This window comes from Narcine bancroftii, chromosome 7 (assembly GCF_036971445.1).
Source record: "Narcine bancroftii isolate sNarBan1 chromosome 7, sNarBan1.hap1, whole genome shotgun sequence".
Lineage (NCBI taxonomy): Eukaryota > Metazoa > Chordata > Chondrichthyes > Torpediniformes > Narcinidae > Narcine > Narcine bancroftii.
In genome coordinates, this window is record NC_091475.1 from 165,627,239 (window position 1) to 165,639,084 (window position 11,846).

General features: G+C 38.7%; 1 protein-coding gene across 5 annotated transcripts in view; it reads right to left on the reverse strand.

The window, feature by feature from the left end:
• The window catches only part of uxs1 (UDP-glucuronate decarboxylase 1), an 84,982-nt gene extending 73,394 nt beyond the window's left edge, over window positions 1-11,588 (reverse strand). The window contains exons 1-2 of one of the 5 annotated variants that reach the window (XM_069891135.1): window positions 11,400-11,587; window positions 5,349-5,411 (exon numbers count right to left, since the gene is read on the reverse strand). In XM_069891135.1, coding sequence (XP_069747236.1) covers window positions 5,349-5,411; window positions 11,400-11,493 — 157 coding nt within the window. In that variant the 5' untranslated portion in view covers window positions 11,494-11,587. Of the gene's footprint in view, window positions 1-5,348; window positions 5,412-11,399 lie in introns of all 5 variants that reach the window. The other 4 variants (XM_069891134.1, XM_069891137.1, XM_069891138.1 and 1 more) reach the window with 4 other exon arrangements.
• Window positions 11,589-11,846: the final 258 nt, after the last annotated feature.

The window sequence follows — 11,846 nt, forward strand, 5'->3', positions numbered from 1 at the left end:
ATTCAGGGTCTTCACGGACCATAAACCATTAACCTTTGCCTTCTATAAAGTGTCGGACTCATGGTCGGCCAGGCAGCAGCGACACCTTTCACGTGTCTGATTTCACCACAGACATTCAAAACATCGGGGGTAAGACCAACATGGTGGCCAACGCACTGTCCCATCCCGCGATGGAGTTCTTCCAGACCCTGTCCCAGGGAATAGATTATTCCACCCTATCCAAGACACAGCAGGAAGATCCCGAGATCCTGGCATAAAGAATGGCAGTTTCTGGTCTCAGGCTGGAGGATGTTGCCATTGGCCCTGGTAACCAGACACTCCTCTGTGATGTCTCCACCGGCAAACCCCATCCCATCATGCTGGCAGCATGGAGGTGGCAGGTTTTTTTAAATTTTTTTAAAATTTTCCATTTGCATCAAACATAAACATGGTTCTTCATCTTGTATAATAAATTACAATAGAAACAATGCAAACTAATACATAATTTTGTTTTTATCCCCCAAGAAAGGAAGAAAGAAAGCACAAAAGAAAAAAAATGGAGTGGATTTTTTTTTAAAGAGATTACATAAACCAACATATTTATAACATAGCCAAATACGTAAATCTTATGTTTTAAATTAATCATATATCTATTAAGAATCTCATATCTTCCATCATCCAATTTAAATTCTGTTAAATCAATTCTCTAATGTAAAATAACCTGGCACACCCAGCCATCAGTCCCTGTGGGGAGCTGGCTGATGGAGGACCTCAGTTTTCTTCAGGCTGACTTCCTGGCCAAACATTTTGGAAGTTTCCACAAAGCAGGACGTCATGCGCTGGAGAGCTGGCTCTGAATGGGCAACTAAAGCGGCATCGTCTGCAAAGAGTAGTTCACGGACAAGTTGCTCTTGTGTCTTGGTGTGAGCTTTCAGCCGCCTCAGATTGAAGAAGCTGCCACCCGTGCAGTACCAGATGTAAACAGGTCTTCATTGTTGGTCTTTGCCCTCAGACAGCTCCAAGAAAAGTGCAGAGAACAAAACAAAGGACTCTACATCACCTTTGTTGACCTCGCCAAAGCCTTTGACACCGTGAGCAGGAAAGGGCTTTGGCAAATACTAGAGCACCTCGGATGCCCCCCAAAGTTCCTCAACATGACAATCCACAGAGAAGAGTTCATAATCTACATCTGTTCGAGCATGCCCACAGGCCAAAAAAAGCTGGACAGTCGTGCTTTTGACTTACCCACGCTCCTGTTCGGCTCCGAATCATGGCATCACCTACGGCTCCTAGAATGCTTCCGCTCCATCCTCAACATTCATTGGAATGACTTCATCACCAACATCGAAGTACTCGAACTGGCAGAGTCCGCAAGCATCGAATCCATGCTGCTGAAGACCCAACGGCGCTGGGTGGGTCACGTCTCCAGAATGGAGGACCATCGCCTTCCCAAGATTGTGTTATATGGCAAGCTCTCCACTGGCCACCAAGACAGAGGTGCACCAGAGAAGAGGTCAGAAGAAATCTCTTGGTGCCTGCCACATTGACCACTGCCAGTGGGCTGATCTCGCCTCCAACCGTGCATCTTGGCACCTCACAGTTCAGCGGGCAGCAACCTCCTTTGAAGAAGACCGCAGAGCCCACCTCACTGACAAAAGGCAAAGGAGGAAAAACCCAACACCCAACCCTCTTTACTATCTTCTTCAGCATGATGCTGAAACAAGCCATGAAAGACCTTAATGAAGACGCTGTTTACAACCTTATCAATAATGAGCAATACGTGAAGTTTCAGACAGATGCCTAGCATTACTGTTGTGACGGATGTTTTAATGTTTACCCAGGCAAAAGGTGGAAATTATTCAAGTTGTTCATCTTGACTCCTTTTGGAGTTTCAAGAAATAAACCGATCAGCTAAACATGGAATCCAGTTCAATGGTTAGAATGGATGCATGCCAAAATTAAGTGCGTTAAAAGTATTAATATGCCCAAGCAGTGAGTGGTTGGGGGCTGGAGTGCATTTCCGCTGGTGGCAGATGTAGCAATCAAAGGGAAGCTGAAATGTTTTAAGAAATACATTGTGCGGTGAAGGGGAGAAAGCGGGAAACGGGGCCAGATAGATTCCCCCTATGTACAATCGGTGTGGACTCAATGGGCGAAACAGCCTCTTTCCGTTATTTTTTTTAAAGTGGTGACCTTATGAAAGAATTGAATTCCACATTTAACTATAGCATGCCACCTTTATCAAAGACGTCTATAGTTAGTAAATGATAAAAATCACACCGACAATACAGACAACTTCATATTGATTAGGCACCATAACATCAATGAAGCTTTGGGAAATGCTTGATTGGAACAGATTTAGTGTATACAGCAGGAGTATTTATTATGTGGAAACCCTGTGAGCCCCTTATTCATCGGACAGTGCCTCACTCACCCTGACTGCCGCATGATGGTTGGGGCACTCTGCGAATGTTGCCTTGGTTGAGGAGCAGAGCATACATGCATCCCAATATGAGAGGCAATTTCAAACCAGAATCGGTCTCCGGCAGTGAAATTGAAGTGAGGGCATAGGCCATGGAGAGGAACAGAGTCATCTGGCCTCAGCAACACTGAACTGCTACACTTGTTCCCAATAAGGAAACTTCAAAGATGCCTCAAAGTCAAAAGCATGACTGTCCAGCTTTTTTTGGCCTTTGGGCATGCTCGAACAGATGTAGATTATGAACTCTTCTCTGTGGATTGTCACCTTGTCGTGATGGAGAAGCTTGTGTAGTCCTGTGATCCTGAGAGTGATGCCGTCTATAGCTGTGCTCCTGGTAGGGTCACCCATGGCGGTAATGTTGAGGGTGAGGTCCCTGACAAAAAACAATCCAACCAAGTCCTCAATGGTGGAACTGGTGGACAAAGTTACTCTGAATTCAATGACTGGTGTAGGTGGATGAAGGCTGCAACAAATCCATCAGGTCTAATTTTCATGGTTTTCATGCCTTTGGATTTGTGAAGTATCGTGTGCTTCTTGGAGTGCAACATCAAGTGCACGTTAAACTAATACATGCACAGGCATCTTCGCTCCGTGGATCAACAGAACAAATGCCATCATCCTTGACTACGCTGGATCACCACGACGAAAGCGATCTAAAAAATCTAGCAATGCATGGGAAATTGGTATTCATGCAGATCAAGTTGTTGAATTACAGACCAATTTTGAGAGGTCAAATGGTTTACATCTGCAAATATTTTTATGCCTCAAATCAAATGCATTTTCACTTGTCTGTTGGCAGATATGCCTCTAAACCAACCATTCTCAATGGTTCCCTACAGACCCCAGGGGGCCGTAACACATTTAAGTAAAATCCTCATTTTCTTTTCACCTCATGTAACATAAATATCTTTTTTATGTTTTTACACAGTTGGTTGGAGAGAAGTGTGGAAGAAAACAAAGCTTAATTGCTTGTCAGGGAAGGAGGCTCAAACTTTTTTTTAAAACTTTATTTATGTCGTTCAAAAAACAATTAGTACATAAGATATACAATTAACCCAAAACATGAACAATATTTTTTATGTATAGAGAAAAAAAAAGAACCCCCCCCTTCAGCCAACTCTCCTAAAGAGAGCCATAAAGAAAAAAAAATTAAGCATACATATTAAGATCTAATCAATTTAAATTGAAATGTAAATATTCTGAATATAACAACCACTTATTAATAAAAAAAACTATAATTATCACACAAAACATGTAATTTTTTCTATTATTAAACAATATTTCATCTCATTATGCTATCAATCATATTTGTATCTTTCCACGTACTAGCAATACATTTTTTTGCTTCAGATAAAGCTAAATATACAAAAGCAAGTTGAAACTTATCTAATCCGAAACTTCTCAAAGGTTGCAAACTACCCAATAAAAACACTGTCGGATCTAAAAGTATTTTAATCTTATACAGGTATTCTAAAAACAATTGAATTTTCTTCCAAAAAGATTGTATATGTATACATGACCAAACAGCATGAAAAAAAGTTCCAACAAAATTACCACATCTAAAACACAAATCAGATTCATGAAAACCATATTTTTTTAATTTTTCAGGTGTTAAGTATAATTGACGTTAAAAATTATAGTTAATCATTGCATAACATGCATTTATCAATCTAGTTACACCACCATAACAAATATCTAACCATTCAGCCTCAGAAAAAATAAAACTAATGTCCGCTTCCCAGTTACGTTTAGACCTATCCCAACCCTTTTTATCCATACCATCCTGTAATATTTGAAACATAGATGAAATATAACCCTTCTCTGGTACCTTCATAAGAAAAATCTCAAATGTAGTCATTTCAGGTAAAATCATATCTCTACCAAACGTACGTTTTACCAAAGATTGAATTTGGTAATAGAGAAACAAAGAGCTCTTATCAACACCAAAACTGTCCCTCATCTGATTAAAAGATAAAAATTTACTCTCTTTAAAACAATCTCCTAAATTCTTCATACCTTTAAATCTCCAATGCAATAAACTTCAATTATGTATTGAAAAATAAATAAGTTGATTATTATACAACGGAGTCAAATCTTATAATTCAGCCCTAGAGCCTATCATTTTATTTTTCTTAATCTATAGCTTCATTAAATGTTTTAGTATAGGTACATTATATTGCAGTAACAAGTTTATATTCCATCTAAACAAAAATTGATGTATTTCAAATTCAGAAATATTTGCCAACTCAATTTTGGCCCAACTAGGAGGCTGTTCCAAATCCATCAAGGAATTAATAAATTTAAGTTGGGCTGCTTCATAATAATTTTGAAAATGTGGTAAACGTAATCCCCCTAACTCATATTTCCAAGTTAATTTATTCAAAGCTGCTCTCGAAAATTTACCTCTCCAAAAAAATTCCCTAACCTTTTTATTCAAATCTCGAAAAAAAATATTATCAAGTAAATACGGAATAGATTGAAACAAATATTGCATACGTGGAAAAATATTCATCTTAATTGTATTTATCTTACCCAATAAATTAATAGGTATATCTTTCCATTTAATCAAATAAGTTTTAATTTTTTTTTATTAAAGGAACACAATTTAATTTATATAAAGATTGATAATCAACATTCAGAATTATACCCAAATATTTAATTGGATCAGTCCATTTCAAATTAATAATATTCTTATAAACTGAATAATCTCCTTCACTTACCAGTAATATTTCATTTTTTTCCCGATTAACTTTATATCCAGAAAGACATCCATATTGTATTAAACACTCCTTCAAGTGCAAAAGTGACTGAGCTGGGTTTATTAAATACACCAATACATCATCAGCAAATAAATTAATTTTATACTCCTCATCTAAAACTTTCATACCTTGTATCTGTGTATTTTGTCTTATCAGCTGTGCTAAAGGGTCAATCACTGACGCAAACAAAGCTGGTGATAAAGGACAACCTTGATGAGTTGATCGAGTCAATTTAAAAGGTTCAGAAATCAAGCCATTTGTCAATACTCTAGATACCGGTTTACTATATAAAGCCTTAATCCAACCAATAAAAAAGGACCAAACTTAAATTTCTCCAGAACTTTAAACAAAAAATTCCACTCAACTCATCAAATGCTTTTTCTGCATCTAAAGATATCACTATCGGGTGGTCTGAAGATTGTCGAAATCTATTAATCAAACTAATCACGCGCAAAATATTATCTGAAGCATATCTATTCTTTATAAAACCTGTTTGATCCATATGAATCAACTTAGGTAAAAATTTAGCCAATCTATTCGTTAATATTTTAGCTATTATTTTATAATCTACATTTAACAACGAAATTGGTCTATATGAAGATACTTTCAAAGGATCTCTATCTTTCTATGGAATCACTGTGATTAAAGCACTAGAGCAAGACTCAGGTAATTCATAATGTTCTCCAACTTGACGTAATACATCCCCAAACACTTTGTAGAGAAACCATCATAAAAGATTTTATAAAATTCAACCGAAAATCCATCATCACCAGGCGATTTACCGTTCGGCATTTCCATCATAGCCATTTAATTTCCGAATCAGTAAATGGTTCCTCTAACTCCTGTATATCTGCATCTTCTAATATCGGTAAATTAAACTGTGATTTTTTTAAAAAATCAATCGATCTAATTTCTTGTTTTTCTTCAGATGTATATAACTTTTTATAAAATGAACAAAATTCATCATTAATCTCACGAGGTTTATAAGTAAGAGAATTCTGTCTCACAGCATTAACAGTCCGCAAAATCTGTTTTCTTTAATTGCCATGTCAATACCTTATGTGCTTTCTCTCCCCATTCATAATACTGTTGCTTAGTCCTATTAATCACACATTCAAATGGATAAGATTGCAAAGTATTATATTCCAATTTCAACCTAGATAATTCTATTTTCTGATCTTCAGTAGCATCATTCTGAAATTCCTTTTCTAACTCAGCAATCTGTTTCTCTAAGTCAAGACTCTAATTTAATCAATTCTTTTTCATTCTAAAAGTATAACTAATTATTTGTCCTCTCAAATAAGCTTTCATAGCATCCCATAATACAAACTTACTTTGAACAGAAATAGAATTTTCTTTCAAAATAAAATTAATTTGTTTTTTTCAAAAAAAATCAATAAATTCTGTATTTTTTAACCATAGTATTAAATCCCCAATGATAGACCACTTGAATTTTCTCAGAAGTTGCATATGTAAAATATAACAAAGAACGATCTGAAATCACCCTACTTTTATATTCTACTTGTTGTATCTTCCCTTGTAAATGTGCCGATACTAAAAAAAGTCAATCCTTGAAAACTATTCATGTCTAAATGAATAAAAGGAGAAATCTTTCTCTGTTGGATTAAGACGTCTCCAAATATCTACTAAATTAAGATCTTTCATCAACGCTTGAACCTGAATTGCCATCTTAGATTTCTTAACTTTCTTCGGAGATTTATCCTATAAAGGTTCAAAAACACAATTAAAATCACCACCAACTAAAATATTATCATTAGCCTGATCCAAACATAAAAATGCATCTGAAATAAATATTTCATCATCTACATTTGGGGCATAAATATTAAGTAAAGTCCAAAATTCACTAAAAATCTTACAATTCAATTTAAGAATACATCCTGCCTTTTCCTCCATTGATTGTAATTCAAAAGATAAATTTTTATGTATCAAAATTGCTACACCTTTAGCCCTAGAATTAAATGAAGAATATACATGCCCAACCCAGTCCCTCTTTAATTTCATACCTTCCTTCAGATTCAAATGTGTTTCTTGTAAAAAAAGCAACATCAATTTTCATTTTCTTAATATACGCCAAGACTCGCTTACGCTTGATCGGACTGTTTAAATCCCAAACATTAAAAGTAGCAATCCTCAACTTTGACATATCTACTATTATTACTAAATACCAATAATATCTTTATATGAAAACTCAAATCAACGTATATAGGCCCTCCAGTAGGAGAAAAAATAAATCACAAATTAAAAGCTAACTAAAATGAAAATAAAAAATTTTTTAAAAAAACTCCCCCCCCTCCCCCCCCAAAGAACTACCAAAAGGTAGTAATCCCTAAACAAAAATTGGATGTGGGTCACCCACCAGTGGCTGATGACTAGTCAAGAACTTAGAGCAAATCTCTCCCACCCCAGCCAAACAATGAATAACATCAAAATATCATAATAACAAAAAAGTAGAATAAGAGTAAGAAAATTCTTCTATTCATCCAAGAGGTTCCAGTCTCGGAGATCCCATTTCAGAAAAAGTTGGACTCTTTCCATTCCCATTTATGCCAAAACAAGCAGATTTTTCTTTAGGAGACAATGGTGGACTACGTCTTTGTCCTCTTATGTCTGGCAATGAATCAGCAAAAATCATTGCTTCATGATCATTCTCAAAAAACCGAAATTGATGATCTCCATAAAACACCTTCAACACTGCCGGGTAGCGAAAAGTAGACTTATAACCTTTATGCCACAAAGCTTCTTTAACTGGGTTAAATCGACGTTGGCGTTGAATGACCTCTTAAATCAAGTCAGGATAAAAAAAACTCTACTATTCTGAATCAATAACGGAGTTTGTCGTTGTCTCGCATTTTGCTAGTTGAAGTATTGCTTCTCTGTCCAATTAATTCAAACATCGAATTATTATCGGTCTCGGTGGTTGACCAGGTAAAGGTGTTCTTCTTAAAGCTCTATGAGCTCTTTCCAATACCAAGCCTCCAGAAAAAAATTCTTGTCCTAATACTTGTGGGATCCAGTCTTTAAAAAAACGAAGAGGATCTTGTCCTTCTATACCTTCTGGCAAACCAATGATTTTAACATTATTCCTTCTACTTTGATTCTCCAAGTAGTCTATTTTCCTCTCTAACTCCTTCTCACGTTCTCCCAATTCTATGACTGATTTTTCAACCTTCAGCACTTTTTCTGTTAGAAACCACTTGCTGTTTACATTCCAAAAAAGTAGACTGAAATGTTTTTTTAAATCTTCACAAGATGCTTCCACACGTGCTTTAACTGTATTCAATTCTGAACTTATACTAGCATTCATTTGAACCATCTCATTCATTAAAGGTTGAATGACAGCATTTAACTGCATACACTGTAACTCAGAAAAGCTCAGCCCTGCTTTCTCTAACGTAGTGGCAGAACCAGGCAACTGCAGCTCCTGCTGCAACTCAACGAAAGGCATTTTAGAGGTTTTACTGCAGGTCTGGACTCCCAGCGACGGCACCCCGACTTCCTCAGGGGGTCGCCGCTGTTCTCCCCCCGCAGCTTGTTGCTTTTGCACAAAATCACGGAGGAAATCGATATCTTCAGGTTGAAATGCTTCCTGATGCATTTCAAACAATGGAGTCGTCTTCCTGCATGCTCCCTCCATTAAAATCGAGAGGCTTCCAGAACCGGGATCCACTTCTTGGGAACACACACCTTCCTCCAGAGAACGGGTAATTCCAGTGCCATCCTTCACTTGGTGAGTAGTAGACATTTTTTTCCAGCTCCCACAGGCAGTCCTTGTGGTTTAGACACTGAAGAAGTTAAACCTGAAGCTGTAACAAGTCGTTTTGGCCCCAGATCTTCAGCACTTCGAAAATGTAACTTCTTCTGCACTTGAGGTTTAATCTTTTTACCATTAATGGCCATAGTAGTTTCTCAATGTTTTAAACTAAAATTTAAAAAGTTTAAACTTAAAAACAAAGGGTTAAAAAACAGGTATTTAAAAGTCTGGCCAGAGAGGTCGAGATTACACGTCTAGACTCTACACCATCTTGCCACGCCCTCCCATACAGAGAGAATAAAAGGGATAAAGTGTACAAGAGTTTTTAAATGAGTTTGTTGTTGAGGAGACTGATGGTGGAGGGGTAGCAGCTGTTTCTGAACCTACCCAGTGGTGCGAGTCTTATGGCACCTACACCTCTTTCCTGATGGTAGCAGCGAGAACAGAGCGTGCTGGGTGATGTGGATCCTTGATGATTGCTGCTGCTCTCTGACAGCAGCATTCCCTGAAGACGTTCTCAATAGTGGGAAGGGGTTTGCCTGTGATGTCTGTGCTATGTCCACTACCTTTTGGAGGGCTTTATGCTCAGGGATATTGGTGTCCCCAATATCAGACCCATGATGCTGCCTGTCAGCACACTTTCCACCACACAGCTGTAGAATTTGCCAGGGTTTCTGGTGTCATATCAAACTCCACAAACTCCTGAGTATGTGGAAACAATGACATGCTTTCTTCATGATGACATTAGTGTGTGATGTCCTCAGAGATAGTGACTCTCAAGAACTTGAGGTGCAGACAGGTGCATGTGCTCAGGATAGAGTCTGGGATCTCTATACCTCTGGGAAAGAGGTATAGGTGCCACAAGACTTGCACCAACAGGTTCAGGAACAGCTGCTACCCCTCCATCATCATATTCCTCAACAACAAACTCAATTAGCGACTCATTTAAGGACTCTTACTTGTGCACTTCATTGATTTTTTTGTCTCTGTATTGCACAGTTTTTTTTACATTCATTAACTGTTCACAGTTTTTGTTTGTTTACATGTTTTACGCTGTTTACAGTTTATTTTTTTGCACTACCAATTAGTGGTAATTCTGCCACAGAAAAAAAGATTGTATGTACTCTGACAATAAATCTGAAATCTGTTCAACCATGTTGACACCACAGCCAAGAAAGCGCATCAATAGTCCCTTTCAAATTGCAGCACCTGGGTAGCCCTCCTGGGACCCAAGTGCGAATACTGGGGAAAAAGTGCTGGAAGCACCTTAACAATCTCAGGGGGATCTACCAACAAAGGGGGATTCCACTCCCGTGATCATGTGGTGAGACACACTCACCAAAAGTACTGCCGAAAGTTTAATGGAAACGGGAAGGATGTTCAGATGCTGGCTGCTGCAGTGACACACGCATGCAAGCACGGATGTCACTGGAATAAGTGGGTGGGCCATTTTCCTTTTCAAATTGGCTATGGACAAGACCTAGGTAAGTTTTACTGACTACCTAAGAGGTAGTCAGGGACCCAGTTAGACCCTTTCAAATTGCCAAGTAACTGGGGTGCTAACCATGCAAATTGCCCATTTAACCCCATTTTACACAGCAGTTTAAAAGGGCCTAATGACTCTTACTTTCCCAGAACCTTAAGGGAATTTAACAGGTCCTTAATGTCCCTTATCAGTTTTAAATAGATACGCCATAGAAAGAATCATCTCCAGATATTTTACAGATTAGTACAGGAACTACTCTGCCAAGGACCACAAGAAATTGTAGAATTGTGGACTCAACTCAGGCTGTCTCACAAACCAACTGCCCCCTCCATCTTCACCTCCTAATCTCACGAAAGCAACTCAAATATTTAAATCCCATATCCCACCCCAATCACACTCTTCTTTCCGCTGTCACAAGATGATAAACATTTGAAAAGAAGCACACCCATAGACTAAGGACAGTTTCATTCCTGGCGTAATCAGTTGTTTGGAGACCCTATTAGTATAGGATACCTTGCAATACTTCAGTGTACTTTTCTCTTTAACACTATACCCTGCACTTTAGTTTCATTATAACCCTGCTTTTATTCTTGAACTACCTGTGGTTCAATGTATGGGCTAACTCACAAAACAAACAAACAAAAAAAAGTCATTATCTCGGTACTCGTGATAATAATTCATTCAAATCAATCCTACAAGTACCCATTCACTCCCCCCCCCCCCCCCCCCCCCCCCCAGTCCTTGATCTCCAGCACCCTCCATGACACTCCCTTTCCCTGTCCTGGAGCTCCTTCTCCCCCACCACCCCTCGTCCTCTTCCCTCCAGTCCTTTTCCCAGCCTGAGCCAATGCTCGCTCCCCTGCCACACACACAATGCAAATACGACAAGGTGCCGCGATTTATTCCACAGGCCAAACTCACAGACTATATAGGCGAGAAGGGCGAGCGCAATCAGGAATTTCATCGTCTTTCGATTAATACCACTGAACAGAACCGCCAGGCGCTTCTTTACCATCCTCTGCTGCCCGACTCTCCGTTCTCATCCCAGGAGGCCAGTTCAGCACGCATGCTCAGCCGGCTGCCGTTGCCGCGCGGACGTCTCGAATGCGGCCAGGCGGAATTGTGGGATAGCTTAGGTCTTCCCAAATGGACCACCTTCTTCCTCGGTGATGGACAGGTCAGTCACGTCCGGGGCTGGATGAGAAACGATTCGACTCCAATTGCAACACTTTATCGCATGCGAATGATAATCAAAATATGACAGACTCAGGGAATCTGGAAGCATCTGTGAGGAGTTAAGCTTGATATTTGATTTCACTGTTTCCATTTCTTGTTAACCCTTGCTTAACTTCCTCCTTCCCAACTGTC